This window comes from Microchirus variegatus (assembly GCF_963457635.1).
Source record: "Microchirus variegatus genome assembly, chromosome: 22".
Taxonomy (NCBI): Eukaryota; Metazoa; Chordata; class Actinopteri; order Pleuronectiformes; family Soleidae; genus Microchirus; species Microchirus variegatus.
The window spans coordinates 20,360,818-20,382,804 of NC_139823.1; the positions used below are offsets into that span (position 1 = coordinate 20,360,818).

The 21,987-nt window shown below is 38.9% G+C and overlaps 1 protein-coding gene across 3 annotated transcripts in view; it reads left to right on the top strand.

Moving 5' to 3' along the window:
• The window catches only part of LOC310943029 (target of Nesh-SH3-like), an 18,933-nt gene extending 3,013 nt beyond the window's left edge, over positions 1-15,920 (top strand). Inside the window, exons 4-19 of one of the 3 annotated variants that reach the window (XM_083908517.1) lie at positions 342-381; positions 475-540; positions 891-1,106; positions 7,400-7,453; positions 8,560-8,664; positions 8,856-8,921; positions 12,573-12,632; positions 12,882-13,013; positions 13,097-13,186; positions 13,266-13,475; positions 13,547-13,652; positions 14,058-14,137; positions 14,217-14,246; positions 14,316-14,474; positions 14,559-14,681; positions 15,046-15,920. In XM_083908517.1, coding sequence (XP_083764643.1) covers positions 342-381; positions 475-540; positions 891-1,106; positions 7,400-7,453; positions 8,560-8,664; positions 8,856-8,921; positions 12,573-12,632; positions 12,882-13,013; positions 13,097-13,186; positions 13,266-13,475; positions 13,547-13,652; positions 14,058-14,137; positions 14,217-14,246; positions 14,316-14,474; positions 14,559-14,681; positions 15,046-15,161 — 1,653 coding nt within the window. In that variant the 3' untranslated portion in view covers positions 15,162-15,920. The remainder of the gene's footprint in view (positions 1-341; positions 382-474; positions 541-890; positions 1,107-7,399; positions 7,454-8,559; positions 8,665-8,855; positions 8,922-12,572; positions 12,633-12,881; positions 13,014-13,096; positions 13,187-13,265; positions 13,476-13,546; positions 13,653-14,057; positions 14,138-14,216; positions 14,247-14,315; positions 14,475-14,558; positions 14,682-15,045) is intronic. The other 2 variants (XM_083908518.1, XM_083908519.1) reach the window with 2 other exon arrangements.
• Positions 15,921-21,987: the final 6,067 nt, after the last annotated feature.

The following is a 21,987-nucleotide window of genomic DNA, read 5'->3' on the forward strand; positions in this document are numbered from 1 at the left end:
CTGAACGTCTCTGAACGTCTCTGATCGTCTCTGAACGTCTTCTGATCGTCTGAACGTCTCTGAATGTCTTCTGAACGTCTCTGAACGTCTCTGAACGTCTTCTGATCGTCTGAACGTCTCTGAACGTCTTCTGAACGTCTCTGAACGTCTTCTGAACGTCTCTGAACGTCTCTGAACGTCTTCTGATCGTCTGAACGTCTCTGAATGTCTTCTGAACGTCTCTGAACGTCTCTGAACGTCTTCTGAACGTCTCTGAACGTCTCTGAACGTCTTCTGATCGTCTGAACGTCTTCTGAACGTCTCTGAACGTCTCTGATCGTCTCTGAACGTCTCTTTTGCAGAAGCCTCCTGGATCTCACGCTCTCTTCCCTCCTCGTCCAGGTGAGATCTTCTCTTCTCCTCTTCTCTGTGTTGTCACAGTAACACACACACACACACACACACAGTCATAATCTCATGGTCTTCTCCCCACAGCGCCCCCTCATGGTCAGGACACGTTACCTCGTCTCACTGAGCCTAAACGTCTTCACTCGTCTCTTGGTAAAAAATGGACCAGGTTTTATTTCTACCACTTTTTTTCTGCTTCAGCTGAGGGGGCGGGGTCTGGGGGCGGGGTCTGGGGGCGGAGTCTGGGGGGCGGGTCAGCTGTGATTATCCTCTCTGTCCTCACTGTCCTCTCTGTCCTCACTGTCCTGTCTTTGTCTCCTGGACTTGTCTGTACTTCTGTGAGGTACGAGATGTTGTAACAATAAATATTGACCTGAGTCCAAACTGAGTCCAAAGTTTTTCTGTCCTTCAAAGATGGACATGTCCACTCTGATGGACATGTCCATCTTTGAAGGACACCCTGGTTCCCATGACGACTGTACCTCTGTCCTCCTCTGCTCCAGACAAAGGAAACTCTCTTCAAAACAACACCAAGCGTCTGCAGGATCCTCGTCCGTCTGTCCTCCCCCGACTACAGACGTCCTCGTACTCGTCCTCGTCCTCGTCCTCGTCCTCGTCCTCGTCCTCGTCCTCCCTCACTAACTCACCTGTCCACAGTGACGCTGTCTCACAGGAACAAACCACGCCCACTAACGAGGCAGAGAGACACAATCCTGAGGGTAAATAACAACGTCCACACACACACACACACACACACACACACACACACACACACACACACACACACACACACACACACACACACACACACACAACTTAACTTGTTTTTATGCTCAAAAACCTCAGAGTTTCTGTAAACGAGCCGATAAAAATCCTCTTTTCTGACGCTGTGAAACACCTCCACAACGCAGGAGGATCTGCTGTTCAGGAGAATCTCTGTTTACGTAACTGGACCAGGTTTTTTCAGAGATCTCACTGAGCCTGAGATTACAATAAAACACAGCGTTCTCAACAGTGACTGAACTGTTTGTTTAGAACCTTCAGGGCTTCATAAACAAGGTAATGACACAGATACACACTAAAAAACAGCGTTAATTGGAACTTCTGTTCTATGGGAGCTTTAGAAACAAAAAGTATCTCGGAAGGAATATTTTTAATGAATTTTTGAAAATTATGAAAATATTCATTTGCTCTGATGCACTTTGACAGTGAGCTGAGTTTCTTCAAAAAAACAAAAAGTATCTCGGAATTACTTGAAATTCACCATCATAATAGTCGGCATCGCCCTGAACAAGGATCAGTTGAAAATATTTGCAAAGCTCTTAAGGAATATTTTTAATGAATTTTTGAAAATCATGAAAATATTCATTTGCCCTGATGCACTTTGACAGTGAGCTGAGTTTCTTCAAAAAAAACAAAAAGTATCTCGGAATGACTTGAAATTCACCATCATAATAGTCGGCATCGCCCTGAACAAGGATCTGTTAAAAATATTTGCAAAGCTCTTAAGGAATATTTTTAATGAATTTTTAAAAATCATGAAAATATTCATTTGCCCTGATGCACTTTGACAGTGAGCTGAGTTTCTTCTCGAAAACAAAAAGTATCTCGGAATGACTTGAAATTCACCATCATAATAGTCGGCATCGCCCTGAACAAGGATCTGTTAAAAATATTTGCAAAGCTCTTAAGGAATATTTTTAATGAATTTTTAAAAATCATGAAAATATTCATTTGCCCTGATGCACTTTGACAGTGAGCTGAGTTTCTTCAAAAAAACAAAAAGTATCTCGGAATTACTTGAAATTCACCATCATAATAGTCGGCATCGCCCTGAACAAGGATCTGTTAAAAATATTTGCAAAGCTCTTAAGGAATATTTTTAATGAATTTTTAAAAATCATGAAAATATTCATTTGCCCTGATGCACTTTGACAGTGAGCTGAGTTTCTTCTCGAAAACAAAAAGTATCTCGGAATGACTTGAAATTCACCATCATAATAGTCGGCATCGCCCTGAACAAGGATCTGTTAAAAATATTTGCAAAGCTCTTAAGGAATATTTTTAATGAATTTTTGAAAATCATGAAAATATTCATTTGCCCTGATGCACTTTGACAGTGAGCTGAGTTTCTTCTCGAAAACAAAAAGTATCTCGGAATTACTTGAAATTCACCATCATAATAGTCGGCATCGCCCTGAACAAGGATCTGTTAAAAATATTTGCAAAGCTCTTAAGGAATATTTTTAATGAATTTTTAAAAATCATGAAAATATTCATTTGCCCTGATGCACTTTGACAGTGAGCTGAGTTTCTTCTCGAAAACAAAAAGTATCTCGGAATGACTTGAAATTCACCATCATAATAGTCGGCATCGCCCTGAACAAGGATCTGTTAAAAATATTTGCAAAGCTCTTAAGGAATATTTTTAATACATTTTTGAAAATCATGAAAATATTCATTTGCCCTGATGCACTTTGACAGTGAGCTGAGTTTCTTCTCGAAAACAAAAAGTATCTCGGAATCACTTGAAATTCACCATCATAATAGTCGGCATCGCCCTGAACAAGGATCTGTTGAAAATATTTGCAAAGCTCTTAAGGAATATTTTTAATGAATTTTTGAAAATCATGAAAATATTAATTTGCCCTGATGCACTTTGACAGTGAGCTGAGTTTCTTCAAAAAAACAAAAAGTATCTCGGAATGACTTGAAATTCACCATCATAATAGTCGGCATCGCCCTGAACAAGGATCTGTTGAAAATATTTGCAAAGCTCTTAAGGAATATTTTCAATGAATTTTTGAAAATCATGAAAATATTAATTTGCCCTGATGCACTTTGACAGTGAGCTGAGTTTCTTCTCGAAAACAAAAAGTATCTCGGAATTACTTGAAATTCACCATCATAATAGTCGGCATCGCCCTGAACAAGGATCTGTTAAAAATATTTGCAAAGCTCTTAAGGAATATTTTTAATGAATTTTTAAATATCATGAAAATATTCATTTGCCCTGATGCACTTTGACACTGAGCTGAGTTTCTTCAAAAAAAAAAAAAGTATCTCGGAATTACTTGAAATTCACCATCATAATAGTCGGCATCGCCCTGAACAAGGATCTGTTAAAAATATTTGCAAAGCTCTTAAGGAATATTTTTAATAAATTTTTGAAAATCATGAAAATATTCATTTGCCCTGATGCACTTTGACAGTGAGCTGAGTTTCTTCAAAAAAACAAAAAGTATCTCGGAATGACTTGAAATTCACCATCATAATAGTCGGCATCGCCCTGAACAAGGATCTGTTGAAAATATTTGCAAAGCTCTTAAGGAATATTTTTAATGAATTTTTGAAAATCATGAAAATATTCATTTGCCCTGATGCACTTTGACAGTGAGCTGACTTTCTTCAAAAAAACAAAAAGTATCTCGGAATGACTTGAAATTCACCATCATAATAGTCGGCATCGCCCTGAACAAGGATCTGTTGAAAATATTTGCAAAGCTCTTAAGGAATATTTTTAATGAATTTTTGAAAATCATGAAAATATTCATTTGCCCTGATACACTTTGACAGTGAGCTGAGTTTCTTCTCGAAAACAAAAAGTATCTCGGAATGACTTGAAATTCACCATCATAATAGTCGGCATCGCCCTGAACAAGGATCTGTTAAAAATATTTGCAAAGCTCTTAAGGAATATTTTTAATGAATTTTTGAAAATCATGAAAATATTCATTTGCCCTGATGCACTTTGACAGTGAGCTGAGTTTCTTCAAAAAAACAAAAAGTATCTCGGAATGACTTGAAATTCACCATCATAATAGTCGGCATCGCCCTGAACAAGGATCTGTTAAAAATATTTGCAAAGCTCTTAAGGAATATTTTTAATGAATTTTTAAAAATCATGAAAATATTAATTTGCCCTGAAGCACTTTGACAGTGAGCTGAGTTTCTTCTCGAAAACAAAAAGTATCTCGGAATGACTTGAAATTCACCATCATAATAGTCGGCATCGCCCTGAACAAGGATCTGTTGAAAATCATTGCAAAGCTCTTAAGGAATATTTTTAATGAATTTTTGAAAATCATGAAAATATTCATTTGCCCTGATACACTTTGACAGTGAGCTGAGTTTCTTCTCGAAAACAAAAAGTATCTCGGAATGACTTGAAATTCACCATCATAATAGTCGGCATCGCCCTGAACAAGGATCTGTTAAAAATATTTGCAAAGCTCTTAAGGAATATTTTTAATGAATTTTTAAAAATCATGAAAATATTCATTTGCCCTGATGCACTTTGACAGTGAGCTGAGTTTCTTCTCGAAAACAAAAAGTATCTCGGAATTACTTGAAATTCACCATCATAAAAGTCGGCATCGCCCTGAACAAGGATCTGTTAAAAATATTTGCAAAGCTCTTAAGGAATATTTTTAATAAATTTTTGAAAATCATGAAAATATTCATTTGCCCTGATGCACTTTGACAGTGAGCTGAGTTTCTTCAAAAAAACAAAAAGTATCTCGGAATGACTTGAAATTCACCATCATAATAGTCGGCATCGCCCTGAACAAGGATCAGTTGAAAATATTTGCAAAGCTCTTAAGGAATATTTTTAATGAATTTTTGAAAATCATGAAAATATTCATTTGCCCTGATGCACTTTGACAGTGAGCTGAGTTTCTTCTCGAAAACAAAAAGTATCTCGGAATGACTTGAAATTCACCATCATAATAGTCGGCATCGCCCTGAACAAGGATCTGTTGAAAATATTTGCAAAGCTCTTAAGGAATATTTTTAATGAATTTTTGAAAATCATGAAAATATTCATTTGCCCTGATGCACTTTGACAGTGAGCTGAGTTTCTTCAAAAAAACAAAAAGTATCTCGGAATGACTTGAAATTCACCATCATAATAGTCGGCATCGCCCTGAACAAGGATCTGTTAAAAATATTTGCAAAGCTCTTAAGGAATATTTTTAATGAATTTTTGAAAATCATGAAAATATTCATTTGCCCTGATGCACTTTGACAGTGAGCTGAGTTTCTTCTCGAAAACAAAAAGTATCTCGGAATGACTTGAAATTCACCATCATAATAGTCGGCATCGCCCTGAACAAGGATCTGTTGAAAATATTTGCAAAGCTCTTAAGGAATATTTTTAATGAATTTTTGAAAATCATGAAAATATTCATTTGCCCTGATGCACTTTGACAGTGAGCTGAGTTTCTTCAAAAAAACAAAAAGTATCTCGGAATGACTTGAAATTCACCATCATAATAGTCGGCATCGCCCTGAACAAGGATCTGTTAAAAATATTTGCAAAGCTCTTAAGGAATATTTTTAATGAATTTTTAAAAATCATGAAAATATTCATTTGCCCTGATGCACTTTGACAGTGAGCTGAGTTTCTTCTCGAAAACAAAAAGTATCTCGGAATTACTTGAAATTCACCATCATAATAGTCGGCATAGCCCTGAACAAGGATCTGTTAAAAATATTTGCAAAGCTCTTAAGGAATATTTTTAATGAATTTTTAAATATCATGAAAATATTCATTTGCCCTGATGCACTTTGACACTGAGCTGAGTTTCTTCTCGAAAACAAAAAGTATCTCGGAATTACTTGAAATTCACCATCATAATAGTCGGCATCGCCCTGAACAAGGATCTGTTAAAAATATTTGCAAAGCTCTTAAGGAATATTTTTAACAAATTTTTGAAAATCATGAAATGATTCATTTGCCCTGATGCACTTTGACAGTGAGCTGAGTTTCTTCTCGAAAACAAAAAGTATCTCGGAATGACTTGAAATTCACCATCATAATAGTCGGCATCGCCCTGAACAAGGATCTGTTGAAAATATTTGCAAAGCTCTTAAGGAATATTTTTAATGAATTTTTGAAAATCATGAAAATATTCATTTGCCCTGATACACTTTGACAGTTAGCTGAGTTTCTTCTCGAAAACAAAAAGTATCTCGGAATTACTTGAAATTCACCATCATAATAGTCGGCATCGCCCTGAACAAGGATCTGTTGAAAATATTTGCAAAGCTCTTAAGGAATATTTTTAATGAATTTTTGAAAATCATGAAAATATTCATTTGCCCTGATGCACTTTGACAGTGAGCTGAGTTTCTTCTCAAAATGTAAAAGTATCTCGGAATTACTTGAAATTCACCATCATAATAGTCGGCATCGCCCTGAACAAGGATCTGTTGAAAATATTTGCAAAGCTCTTAAGGAATATTTTTAATAAATTTTTGAAAATCATGAAAATATTCATTTGCCCTGATGCACTTTGACAGTGAGCTGAGTTTCTTCAAAAAAACAAAAAGTATCTCGGAATTACTTGAAATTCACCATCATAATAGTCGGCATCGCCCTGAACAAGGATCTGTTAAAAATATTTGCATAGCTCTTAACGAATATTTTTAATGAATTTTTGAAAATCATGAAAATATTCATTTGCCCTGATACACTTTGACAGTGAGCTGAGTTTCTTCTCGAAAACAAAAAGTATCTCGGAATGACTTGAAATTCACCATCATAATAGTCGGCATCGCCCTGAACAAGGATCTGTTGAAAATATTTGCAAAGCTCTTAAGGAATATTTTTAATGAATTTTTGAAAATCATGAAAATATTCATTTGCCCTGATGCACTTTGACAGTGAGCTGAGTTTCTTCAAAAAAACAAAAAGTATCTCGGAATTACTTGAAATTTACCATCATAATAGTCGGCATCGCCCTGAACAAGGATCTGTTGAAAATATTTGCAAACCTCTTAAGGAATATTTTTAATGAATTTTTGAAAATCATGAAATGATCCATTTGCCCTGATGCACTTGGACAGTGTCCATGCATGACTGTAAACTTCTCCTGGTCATTAAAATGGTAATATCATTTGAACCTGAAGTTTGTAAACCACTCACTCTCCCACACCAAAGTCAAATTGAGCTGCTGATCCTCTGCTGCCTCGTGTGGTCACTTTGTGTCTCCTTTCTTCTTTACAGCCTTTGGAAAGTCTCAACTCCTGCTACTGAGAACAGCTCTGACTGACAGCTGGGGTAAAGATGACCTTCTGACCTCATGACCTCATGACCTCCTGACCTCCTGACCTCATGACCTCCTGACCTCCTGACCTCCTGATCTCATGACCTCCTGACCTCATGACCTCATGACCTCCTGACCTCATGAACTCATGACCTCCTGACCTCATGACCTCCTGACCTCATGACCTCCTGACCTCCTCACCTCCTGACCTCATGACCTCCTCACCTCCTGACCTCATGACCTCCTGACCTCATGACCTCATGACCTCATGACCTCATGCTTCCTGCGCTTTTGCTTTTCCCATCTCAGCTGTTCATCTGCCTCCATCTTTGTTTCGTTTTGTTTGAGCTGTTTTGTCCACAGGAATGTCTTCATCTTCATCTTCTCGTAGGTAAAGACTCGTAGGTAGAGACTCAAAGACTCGTAGGTAAAGACTCGTAAAGGCTTGTAGGTAAAGACTCGTAGGTAAAGACTCATAAAGACTCGTAGGTAAAGACTTGTAGGTAAAGACTCGTAAAGACTCGTAGGTAAAGACTCGTAGGTAAAGACTCATAAAGGCTCGTAGGTAAAGACTCGTAGGTAAAGACTCGTAGGTAAAGACTCGTAAAGGCTTGTAGGTAAAAACTCGTAGGTAAAGACTCGTGAAGGCTCGTAGGTAAAGACTCGTAGGTAAAGACTTGTAAAGACTCGTAGGTAAAGACTCGTAGGTAAAGACTCGTAAAGGCTCGTAGGTAAAGACTCGTAAAGACTCGTAGGTAAAGACTCGTAGGTAAAGACTCATAAAGACTCGTAGGTAAAGACTCGTAGGTAAAGACTCGTAGGTAAAGACTCATAAAGACTCGTAGGTAAAGACTCATAAAGACTCGTAGGTAAAGACTCGTAAAGACTCGTAGACACATTTGGAGACATTTATTATGACAGTAGTGTGTGTGTGTGAGACACTGATGGACTTCATGTCTGTTACGTTAAGTGGATGAGAACGTAATATAAATGGTTCTTTAGACTAACATCATGGCTCCGCCCCATCACGGCTCCGCCCCATCACGGCTCCGCCCCACTGCTGCTGCATCATAAGCACATGACGTCACATCCCCTCCTTCACTTGTGTTTGGTCCTTCAGGTCAGAACAGAAACCTCAGACCAGGTCCCAGATCGTCCAGACCTGGATCAGGAAACCCCGTCTTTCCGGTCTCTAACGTCTTCAGACACTCGGGGACGCTCGGGGGTAAACGTCCTCTTCCTGTTTGTTTATGTTGATGAACGCAGCACACACACATGTGCACATGTAAACAACCAGTCAGTGACGCAGAATAATCCAGATTAAATCTCTAATCTGACATTGTGAGATCAGGTTGTTCCTGTGCTGCGTTCATGGACCACAGACAGAGTTTGTAACACTGACCTTTATCCCTGCAGTACATGGACAGCTCCACCGGGGGGCCTCCCCTCCTAAACCACTCTTATGGCAGAGACATCGTCTGGGTAAACAAACGTTCATGTCCTCCGTCTGTCCGTCTCTGCGTCTCCTTGTCCTCGTCCACGTTTGTCCTCCAGCTTCTTCAAATAATCACTTTGATTATTTGACTCACAAGTGATGTCACTGTGTGTCCATGTGGTGGCGCTGGTGAGCAGAGTCTGCATCTGTCTTTGACTGTCTTTGTCCTCTAAAGGAAGACAATTGTCTCGTCTCTTTCTCCAGGGTTAGGGACCCTGACCCTGACGAGCCCAGTGGAAAACCAGGGGTAACCAGGGGTAACCAGGGGTAACCAGGGTAACCAGGGGTAACCGGGGTAACCAGGGGTAACTAGGAGTAACCGGGGTAACCAGGGTTAACCAGGGGTAACCCTGTATCTCATCTCATACCCAGAATGCATTAACCTCTTCTTCACTGACATTCTTTTTGGAGTCCCTGCTCGAAAATGACATGCCCAAACTAAATAGAGTAAACCTATGCAGTAACAAGCTCTATGTGGATTATCTTGGTATCAAAATAAAGATAAAACTTGTGAGATTCCACCAGGTGTAAGTTTCACTGTAGATGCCACTGTGTCAGAGTAAATGTACATGGAACACAGCATAACTGAAGGATTTGTTTCTCTCGCCTAAAAAAAATATTGCATTTTAAAGCAAATATCACCTTTAAAATATGCAGTAGGAGCTTAAAAATACATGGAGGTCATGTAACAACATGTGGACATGAGCTGTGAAAAGTCTGATGCTACTGAAGTGAAGCAGAGTGAAATTACAGAGGTTTTAGTAAAGAGATGTCTAGGTGTTCTCACTTTTGGCACAGCTTGGCACCATCTGTGCCATTTTAGATTTCTTAGGTACCAAATTATTAAAAAACAATTTAATTGTATTTATATGTCAATATTGATCTAAAAAGAACTTGTTTTGAAAAAAAAAAAAAAAAAAAGTATAATAACTCGCCTTAAATGGATGCTCCCTGTGCGTGATAACAACTCTGTGACTCTGCAGCGTCTTCAGTTACTCAGCGCCACAGCTCTGGCTTACCTTGGTCAATTAGGGTGATTGACAGCTCGTTTTAAACGTCTAAACCTGTAGAATCAGACCCCGCCCTCCAAATGCAAGTCGATCACTTCATTAGAGAGTCAAAAGGACATAAATGCATATGACGCATTTGGGCGGACATTCGCCCTTCTCTAATCAGAACGATCTAATGTCGCTCTGTAATGATCAATCAGACCGGGATTTGTCCCCAAAGCATGCTGGGAAGTGTAGTTCTTCATTAGAAGCGGTTTTGTTCCGGTGGAAATAATTTGTTTTGATAAACAGCAAAGTTAAGACAATATTTATGGTTGTATTTCTTGAAAGTCAGTTGTTGTTTTGCTCTTATTTTGGGGCTGAATCCGTGAATCTTGGTCATAGAGTGATAAAAATGGTACCGTTAGAATCTGTAGATTCTCCGCTGTCCAGCCGACACGTCTTTTTTTGGTTTACATAATCACGCTGACGCTCCGGTGCCACTTTTCAATGTGTGCGATGTACGCTCTTCTTCACGGTTGCCCCCGATCCCGGGGGCAACCGTGAAGAAGAGGTTAAACAATACTGTTTAGTCCAATTTGGCTTGGTTGCTTTCACACCAGAGGAACTGTACCAAAGTAGGCCAGATGAAGCCCTTCAGGCAGGTCTCAGGTCTCAGGTCTCATATTTTATTCACACCTACGCAAACGAACCGAACCAAGGGACCGAACACGTTTGGTGTGCACCAAATGCTGTAGGTGTTAAAGTGGACTAAAGTGGACTAAAGTGGACTAAAGTGGATCACTAGTTCCACATTCCACAGATGTGTATAGATCATGCAGCTTCTGGAACTTTGTACGTTACAGAGTGAAACAAATGGATTTGTTGTGGACGTGGTCTGGACGTGGTCTTCAGCGCTCAGAGCCTCTGGTTTCCTCTGTGTTGTTTGAGTGAAAATCAAACCTGTGTTTATTTCATGTTTATTTACGTTGGAGAACAATAGAGGTTTGAGTGCGTCCTCATGTCCTCATGTCCTCATGTCCTCGTGTCCTTGTGTCCTTGTGTCCTCATGTCCTCATGTCTTCATGTCTTTGTGTCCTCATGTCCTCGTGTCCTTGTGTCTTCGTGTCCTCATGTCCTTGTGTCCCTGTGTCTTCATGTCCTCATGTCTTTGTGTCCTTGTGTCCTCATGTCTTCATGTCTTTGTGTCCTCATGTCCTCGTGTCCTTGTGTCTTCGTGTCCTCATGTCCTCGTGTCCTTGTGTCCTCATGTCCTCATGTCTTCATGTCTTTGTGTCCTCATGTCCTCGTGTCCTTGTGTCCTCATGTCCTCATGTCTTCATGTCTTTGTGTCCTCATGTCCTCGTGTCCTTGTGTCTTCGTGTCCTCATGTCCTTGTGTCCCTGTGTCTTCATGTCCTCATGTCTTCATGTCTTTGTGTCCTCGTGTCCTCGTGTCCTTGTGTCCTTGTGTCCTCATGTCTTCATGTCTTTGTGTCCTCATGTCCTCGTGTCCTTGTGTCTTCGTGTCTTCGTGTCCTCATGTCCTCGTGTCCTTGTGTCCTCATGTCCTCATGTCTTCATGTCTTTGTGTCCTCATGTCCTCGTGTCCTCATGTCCTTGTGTCCTCGTGTCCTCATGTCCTTGTGTCTTCGTGTCCTTGTGTCCTCATGTCCTCATGTCTTCATGTCTTTGTGTCCTCGTGTCCTTGTGTCCTTGTGTCCTCATGTCTTCATGTCTTTGTGTCCTCATGTCCTCGTGTCCTTGTGTCTTCGTGTCCTCATGTCCTCGTGTCCTTGTGTCCTCATGTCCTCATGTCTTCATGTCTTTGTGTCTTCATGTCCTCGTGTCCTCATGTCCTCGTGTCCTTGTGTCTTCGTGTCCTTGTGTCCTCATGTCCTCATGTCTTCATGTCTTTGTGTCCTCATGTCCTCGTGTCCTCATGTCCTCGTGTCCTCATGTCCTCGTGTCCTCATGTCCTTGTGTCCCTGTGTCCTCATATCTTCATGTCCTCATGTCCTCATGTCCTCATGTCCTTGTGTCCTTGTGTCCTTGTGTCCCTGTGTCCTCATGTCTTTATGTCCTCATGTCCTTGTGTCCCTGTGTCTTCATGTCCTCATGTCCTCATGTCCTCCAGCATCTTCTCAGCGTTTACATGACACTGATTGAGAAGAATGTGTCTGTTTTCATGTTTTCATGTTTTCTGCGTTTATTTCATTTAAGTTTGGAAAGCGATCAAAACGCTGATCGTCAGGAATGTTGGCGTCTTCTGGAGAGGAGGAGGAGGAGGAGGAGGAGGGAGGGAAGGAGGAGGAGGAGGAGGAGGAGGAGGAGGAGGAGGGGAGGAGGAGGAGGAGGGAGGGAGAGGAGGAGGAGGAGGAGGAGGAGGAGGAAGAAGAGGAGGGGGAGGGGCTAATTGGCTGCAGGTTCAGGACTCGAGTCTGAAAAATAATGTTCTCCAAGCTCATGAAATTACACAGGAACTGTTGGTGATTTTCCTCCTGAGAAAGTGGATTTTCCGAGAAACTCACACACACACACACACACACACACACACACACACACACACACACACACACACACACACACACACACACACACACACACACACACACACACACACAGTGAGGTGTGATGTCATGTGTTTCAGGATCTCCGGTGAGTTCCATCAACAAGAGACCAAACCTGGTGGGGAAACCTGGAGACGCAGGTGAGCTGTCTTTGTTTGGTTGCTATGGAAACACGTCTTTGTTTGGTTGCTATGGAAACACGTCTTTGTTTGGTTGCTATGGAAACACGTCTTTGTTTGGGTTGCTATGGAAACACGTCTTTGTTTGGTTGCTATGGAAACACGTCTTTGTTTGGGTTGCTATGGAAACACGTCTTTGTTTGGGTTGCTATGGAAACACGTCTTTGTTTTGTTGCTATGGAAACACGTGAACGCGTCTTGTTTCCTCAGACAAAGTCAATCATCTCAAACTGACGAACTTAGCGATCCTGAAAGCTAACGTCCTGCCGTCCACCGTCAAACCGACCAATCCGGAGCGGCGGCCGAGCACGACGACGGCGCCGATGATGGCGACGACGCCAGGTGTGTGACCTTTGACCTCCTGGTCCTCGATGCTAACCCTCGTCCCCGTGGTAACGACTACAATAACGACGACGTTTCTTCAGCAGCTCGACACGAAACGTGGGAAGACTCCGAACTCTTCAAGTCTCAGCCGACCTCTGACCTCGACGCCCAGGGGAAAAAACGCTACGTTGGTAAGTGACCGTTCAGAGAATCGACCAATCATGGAGGTGTTGGTGTTGGTTAACTCCGCCCCTTCCTTCCCTCCCACAGCTCCTCACGTCATTTACCAAACGGGGAAGCGAGCGGACGAACCGTGTTCCATCACGTCTTCACTCAACTTCTTTCCAGAGAACGAACGCAATGACGCAAACTTCACGGCTCCGCCCAAGACTCCGCCCTCAAACCTCACTGTGGTGACGGTGGAAGGATGTCCGTCCTTCATCATCCTGGACTGGGAGAAGACGGACAACCACACCACTGGTAAGACACTGTGATGTGTTCAGGGTCTGCTGAGAGTCTGTCAAATACCCAGAATCCTCTTCTGTCCTCAGAGTACGAGGTCATCTCAACGGCTAAAGGACCTGACGGCGAACAGGTTTCTGTCCTGACGACCAATCAGACGCACACGGCCGTGGAGAACCTGAAACCTGAGAGCAGGTGAGTTTAGTCTGTCCTCACGTCTGTCCTCACCTGTCCTCACGTCTGTCCTCATGTCTGTCCTCACGTCTGTCCTCATCTGTCCTCACGTCTGTCCTCACGTCTGTCCTCATGTCTGTCCTCACCTGTCCTCATGTCTTTCCTCACGTCTGTCCTCACGTCTGTCCTCACGTATGTCCTCATCTGTCCTCACGTCTGTCCTCATGTAATAATAATAATAATAATAATAATAATAATAAATTTTATTTGTAAAGCACTTTTCATAAAGTTATCTCAAAGTGCTACAGAAACCAGACATGAGGACAAATCATGTCTGTCCTCATGTCTGTCCTCACCTGTCCTCATGTCTTTCCTCACGTCTGTCCTCATGTCTGTCCTCACGTCTGTCTGTGTGTTTTGTGACAGTTATGAGTTCAAAGTGAAGCCTAAGAACGAGATGGGAGAAGGTCCACTGAGTGACCCGGTGTCCTTCAACACAGAGTCAGGTACGAGACACAGTCAAACTCATGGTCAAACATCTCAAACATCTCAAACGTGTGGATCATAAATGCTCTTGTGTTTCAGCTGACCCTCGTGTGAGTGAGAACGTCTCAGGTAAGTTGAGTCAAACACCTTCAAACACGTTGTCATGGCGTCTCCATGGTAACGCTCTGGTCTCCTCAGGTAAAGACGCCATCTGGACGCAGTTCCCCTTTAAGACGGACTCGTACTCAGACTGTCACGGTAAACAGTACGTGAAGAGGACCTGGTATCGGAAGTTTGTGGGAGTCCAGCTGTGCAACTCACTCCGCTACAAGATTTACCTGAGTGACTCTCTCAATGGTGAGTGTGACCTCTGACCTCTGACCTCTGACCTCTGACCTCCTGAAGCTGCTTCTCATCACTCACTCTCTGTCTCTGGTTCAGGTAAATTCTACAACATCGGGGATCAGACCGGGTTTGGAGAAGATCACTGTCAGTTTGTGGATTCTTTCCTGGAGGGAAAAACAGGACGACAACTCAGAGCCGACCAGCTGCCGTCCAGACCTGGTACGTACCTCAGTCCACTTCAGTCCACTTCAGTCCAGACCTGGTACCAGACCTGGTACGTACCTCAGTCCACTTCAGTCCACTTCAGTCCAGACCTGGTACCAGACCTGGTACCAGACCTGGTACGTACCTCAGTCCACTTCAGTCCAGACCTGGTACGAGACCTGGTACGTACCTCAGTCCACTTCAGTCCAGACCTGGTACGAGACCTGGTACGTACCTCAGTCCACTTAGAGTCCAGACCTGGTATGTACCTCAGTCCACCTCAGTCCACTTCAGTCCAGACCTGGTCCATGTTTGTTGATGGTTCTCAGCACTGCCCTCTAGAGGATGAACAGTGACAGAGACGTTGTTTGTCCTCCAGGTTTCTACAGAGCTGTCCGTCAAGAGCCCGTCCACTTCGGACAGATGGGAGGCCACTCCCACGTTAGCTACGTGTCCTGGTACGAGTGTGGAACGCCCATTCCTGGAAAGTGGTGAATGGACCGGAGTCAGACAGAATCCGGACCGGAGCCTGACGCAGGGTTAAAGGTCACAACAGGCTCCGCCTTTGCTGTAAAAACATGTAGAATATAGTCGTCAGGGACTTTGTCTTTGAAGTACGTAAACACGCCTCGTAGATTTTATAGAAGGAATATTTGTGATGTTTGTGTCTGCAGATAGGGGGCAGCAAACTCACGCCACATATGTTTTATTTTGAAGGGAAGCTGGCTCCCGAGAACACGTGTTATTTATCACTCTTCACTCGTTACTGTCGTCAGATGCTCTCGTCATCGCCCTCTTGTGTTTCAATGTTTAAATTAAGGGTTAGAAAATAAAGGAAATTCATAAACACAAATGTATTTATATGTAAATGAGAAGGTTTACGTTTGATGTTCACTCTCTGATCCTCTTTGATCTGTTGCCTTGGTCGATATTTGAGCTAAGGCTAAATGTATTGGTGGCTACTTGTTTATTTGTAGTTTAGATTTGAAAAAACAAAGTGTTTATGATGGACATGATGGACATGATGGACATGATGGACATGTCCCCACAGGTAGCAGTCAGTGAGGACATAGCATGACCTCATTGTTATGATCCATTGTGTAAATGTTGAAGCGAACATGCTAATCCTGGCTAAAACATGGAGGACAGGTGTGGTAGCCCCGCCTCCTGTTTACGAGACACGTCAATAAAAACAGGAAATGCTTATGTACGTTTGTTTGTTTGTTTGTTTGTTTCTATATTGATTTTTTTAAATAAAGAATTTCACACTTTAAAAAAAAAAAAAAGGCTGTAAAGTGTTTTTCCCCCCAGTTAGCTAGTTAGCAACAGTTGAGAGTGGGGTACTGTGAAACTGTCAGGCTAACATTAGCATGTTCATCCAACATAAATGTGTTTTTGTGAAATGGACATTTTGTCCTCAGATGACATCACTTTTCCAAAGACGTCTGTGGAAACCACAGCAGCCTGTGCAGCGTCTCCATAGCAACCAGCACACACGCACACACACACACACCCACACGCACAAAAAGTCTGGACGACAAAAAAAAATTAAAAAATAAATCCAAACAAATTAACAGATTTACAGTATGTCGTTTTTGTCAAATTTTGGATCAAAAGTTTTTTATCAAAAAAATTGTCAGATTTTAGACGAAATAGTGTAGAATGACACTGAGGTCGACGACATAGTATAGTATGACGTTTTAGTCACATTTTGGGCTAAAAAAAAGAATTCAAAAAATGTTACAGATTTTGGACGACATAGTATAGTATGTCGTTTTTGTCAAATTTTTGATCAAAAGTTTTTTATAAAAAAATGGTCAGATTTTGGATGAAATAGTGTAGTATGACATTGAGGTCGACGACATTGTATAGTAGGACGTATTGGTCACATTTTGGGCAAAACTTTTTTTCTTCGATTTTGGACGACAGTATAGTATGACGTTTTTGTCAAATTTTAGATCAAAAGTTTTTTATCAAAAAAAGTTGTCAGATTTTGGACGAAATAGTGTAGTATGACATTGAGGTCGACGACATAGTATAGTATGACGTTTTAGTCACATTTTGGGAAAAACTCTTTTTTTCTTCGATTTTGGACGACATAGTATAGTATGACGTTTTAGTCACATTTTGGGAAAAACTCTTTTTTTCTTCGATTTTGGACGACATAGTATAGTATGACGTTTTAGTCACATTTTGGGAAAAATAATTTTTTTCTTCGATTTTGGACGACATGGTATAGTATGTCGTTTTTGTCAAATTTTAGATCAAAAGTTATTTATCAAAAAAAATGGTCAGATTTTGGACGAAATAGTGTAGTATGACACTGAGGTCGACGACATAGTATAGGATGACGTTTTAGTCACATTTTGGGCTAAAAAAAAGAATTCAAAAAATGTTACAGATTTTGGACGACATAGTATAGTATGTCGTTTTTGTCAAATTTTAGATCAAAAGTTATTTATCAAAAAAAGTTGTCAGATTTTGGACGAAATAGTGTAGTATGACACTGAGGTCGACGACATAGTATAGGATGACGTTTTAGTCACATTTTGGGCTAAAAAAAAGAATTCAAAAAATGTTACAGATTTTGGACGACATAGTATAGTATGTCGTTTTTGTCAAATTTTGGATCAAAAGTTTTTTATTAAAAAAATGGTCAGATTTTGGACGAAATAGTGTAGTATGACATTGAGGTCGACCACATAGTATAGTATGACGTTTTAGTCACATTTTGGGAAAAAATATTTTTTTCTTCGATTTTGGACGACATAGTATAGTATGTCGTTTTTGTCAAATTTTGGATCAAAAGTTTTTTATCAAAAAAATGGTCAGACTTTTGGACGAAATAGTGTTTTAGTCACATTTTGGGAAAAATAATTTTTTTCTTAGATTTTGGACGACATAGTATAGTATGTCGTTTTTGTCAAATTTTGAATCAAAAGTTTTCTATCAAAAAAATGGTCAGATTTTGGACGAAATAGTGTAGTATGTTGTTTTTGTCAAATTTTGGATCAAAAGTTTTTTATCAAAAAAATGGCCAGATTTTGGACGAAATAGTGTAGTATGACATTGAGGTCGACGACATAGTATAGTATGACGTTTTAGTCACATTTTGGGAAAAACTCTTTTTTTCTTCGATTTTGGACGACATAGTATAGTATGTCGTTTTAGTCACATTTTGGGAAAAATAATTTTTTTCTTCGATTTTGGACGACATCGTATAGTATGTCGTTTTTGTCAAATTTTAGATCAAAAGTTATTTATCAAAAAAAGTTGTCAGATTTTGGACGAAATAGTGTAGTATGACACTGAGGTCGACGACATAGTATAGGATGACGTTTTAGTCACATTTTGGGCTAAAAAAAAGAATTCAAAAAATGTTACAGATTTTGGACGACATAGTATAGTATGTCGTTTTTGTCAAATTTTGGATCAAAAGTTTTTTATTAAAAAAATGGTCAGATTTTGGACGAAATAGTGTAGTATGACATTGAGGTCGACCACATAGTATAGTATGACGTTTTAGTCACATTTTGGGAAAAAATATTTTTTTCTTCGATTTTGGACGACATAGTATAGTATGTCGTTTTTGTCAAATTTTGGATCAAAAGTTTTTTATCAAAAAAATGGTCAGACTTTTGGACGAAATAGTGTTTTAGTCACATTTTGGGAAAAATAATTTTTTTCTTAGATTTTGGACGACATAGTATAGTATGTCGTTTTTGTCAAATTTTGAATCAAAAGTTTTCTATCAAAAAAATGGTCAGATTTTGGACGAAATAGTGTAGTATGTTGTTTTTGTCAAATTTTGGATCAAAAGTTTTTTATCAAAAAAATGGCCAGATTTTGGACGAAATAGTGTAGTATGACATTGAGGTCGACGACATAGTATAGTATGACGTTTTAGTCACATTTTGGGAAAAACTCTTTTTCTTCGATTTTGGACGACATAGTATAGTATGTCGTTTTAGTCACATTTTGGGAAAAACTCTTTTTTTCTTCGATTTTGGACGACATAGTATAGTATGTCGTTTTTGTCAAATTTTGAATCAAAAGTTTTCTATCAAAAAAATGGTCAGATTTTGGACGAAATAGTGTAGTATGTCGTTTTTGTCAAATTTTAGATCAAAAGTTATTTATCAAAAAAAGTTGTCAGATTTTGGACGAAATAGTGTAGTATGACACTGAGGTCGACGACATAGTATAGGATGACGTTTTAGTCACATTTTGGGCTAAAAAAAGAATTAAAAAAATGTTACAGATTTTGGACGACATAGTATAGTATGACGTTTTTGTAAAATTTTGGATCAAAAGTTTTTTCTCCAAAAATGGCCACATATTGGAGACATAGTATAGTATGACGTACTACATAGTATAGTATGACGTTTTTGTCACGTTATGGACCAAAAAAACGTTTTTCAAAAAAATTGTCAGATTTTGGACGACATAGTATGTCGTTTTTGTCAAATTTTGGACCAAATCTTTTTTTCTCCAAAAATGGCCACATTTTGGAGACATAGTATAGTATGACGTACTACATAGTATAGTATGACGTTTTTGTCACGTTATGGACCAAAAAAACGTTTTTCAAAAAAATGGTCAGATTTTGGACGAAATAGTGTAGTATGACATTGAGGTCGACGACATAGTATAGTATGACGTTTTAGTCACATTTTGGGAAAAATAATTTTTTTCTTCAATTTTGGACGACATAGTATAGTATGTCGTTTTTGTCAAATTTTAGATCAAAAGTTATTTATCAAAAAAAGTTGTCAGATTTTGGACGAAATAGTGTAGTATGACACTGAGGTCGACGACATAGTATAGGATGACGTTTTAGTCACATTTTGGGCTAAAAAAAAGAATTCAAAAAATGTTACAGATTTTGGACGACATAGTATATATGACGTTTTTGTCACGTTTTGGACCAAAAAAACGTTTTTCAAAAAAATTGTCAGATTTTGGACGACATAGTATAGTATGTCGTTTTTGTCAAATTTTGGACCAAATTTTTTTTCTCCAAAAATGGTCACATTTTAAAGACATAGTATAGTATGACGTACTACATAGTATAGTTTGACGTTTTTGTCACGTTTTAGACCAAAAAACGTTTTTCAAAAAAATTGTCAGATTTTGGACGACATAGTATAGTATGTCGTTTTTTGTCAAATTTTGGACCAAATCTTTTTTTCTCCAAAAATGGTCACATTTTGAAAACATAGTATAGTATGACGTACTACATAGTATAGTATGACGTTTTTGTCACGTTTTGGACCAAAAAAAGTTTTTCAAAAAAATTGTCAGATTTTGGACGACATAGTATAGTATGTCGTTTTTGTCAAATTTTGGACCCAATCTTTTTTTCTCCAAAAATGGTCACATTTTGAAGACATAGTATAGTATGACGTACTACATAGTATAGTATGACGTTTTTGTCACGTTTTGGACCAAAAAAAGTTTTTCAAAAAAATTGTCAGATTTTGGACGACATAGTATAGTATGTCGTTTTTGTCAAATTTTGGACCAAATTTTTTTTCTCCAAAAATGGTCACATTTTGAAGATATAGTATAGTATGACGTACTACAAAGTATAGTATGACGTTTTTGTCACGTTATGGACCAAAAAAACGTTTCTCAAAAAAAAATTCAGATTTTGGACGACATAGTATGTCGTTTTTGTCAAATTTTGGACCAAATCTTTTTTTCTCCAAAAATGGCCACATTTTGAAGACATAGTATAGTATGACGTACTACATAGTATAGTGTGACGTTTTTGTCAAGTTTTGGACCAAAAAAAGTTTTTCAAAAAAATTGTCAGATTTTGGACGACATAGTATAGTATGTCGTTTTTGTCAAATTTTGGACCAAATTTTTTTTCTCCAAAAATGGTCACATTTTGAAGATATAGTATAGTATGACGTACTACATAGTATAGTATGACGTTTTTGTCACGTTATGGACCAAAAAAACGTTTCTCAAAAAATATTGTCAGATTTTGGACGACATAGTATAGTATGTCGTTTTTGTCAAATTTTGGACCAAATTTTTTTTCTCCAAAAATGGTCACATTTTAGACACATAGTATAGTATGAGTTACTGCATAGTATAGTGTGACGTTTTTGTCAAGTTTTGGACCAAAAAAAGTTTTTCAAAAAAATTGTCAGAATCAAAAACGACATAGTATAGTATGTCATTTTTGTCCAATTTTGGACCAAATCTTTTTTTCTCCAAAAATGGCCACATTTTGAAGACATAGTATAGTATGACGTACTACATAATATAGTATGACGTTTTTGTCACGTTTTGGACCAAAAAAAGTTTTTCAAAAAAATTGTCAGATTTTGGACGACATAGTATAGTATTTCGTTTTTGTCAAATTTTGGACCAAATTTTTTTTCTCCAAAAATGGCCGCATATTGGAGACATAGTATAGTATGTCGTTTTTGTCCAATTTTGGACCAAATTTTTTTTCTCCAAAAATGGTCACATTTTAGAGACATAGTATAGTATGAGGTACTGCATAGTATAGTGTGACGTTTTTGTCAAGTTTTGGACCAAAAAAAGTTTTTCAAAAAAATTGTCAGAATCAAAAACGACATAGTATAGTATGTCATTTTTGTCCAATTTTGGACTACATTTTTTTTCGCCAAAAATGGTCACATTTTAGAGACATAGTATAGTATGAGGTACTGCATAGTATAGTGTGACGTTTTTGTCAAGTTTTGGACCAAAAAACGTTTTTCAAAAAAATTGTCAGAATCAAAAACGACATAGTATAGTATGTCGTTTTTGTCCAATTTTGGACCAAATTTTTTTTCTCCAAAAATGGTCACATTTTAGAGACATAGTATAGTATGAGGTACTGCATAGTATAGTGTGACGTTTTTGTCAAGTTTTGGACCAAAAAAGTTTTTCAAAAAAATTGTCAGAATCAAAAACGACATAGTATAGTATGTCATTTTGTCCAATTTTGGACCAAATTTTTTTTCTCCAAAAATGGTCACATTTTAGAGACATAGTATAGTATGAGTTACTGCATAGTATAGTGTGACGTTTTTGTCAAGTTTTGGACCAAAAAAACGTTTTTCAAAAAAATTGTCAGAATCAAAAACGACATAGTATAGTATGTCATTTTTGTCCAATTTTGGACCAAATCTTTTTTTCTCCAAAAATGGCCACATTTTGAAGACATAGTATAGTATGAGGTACTGCATAGTATAGTGTGACGTTTTTGTCACGTTTTGGACCAAAAAAAAGTTTTTCAAAAAAATTGTCAGAATCAAAAACGACATAGTATAGTATGTCATTTTTGTCCAATTTT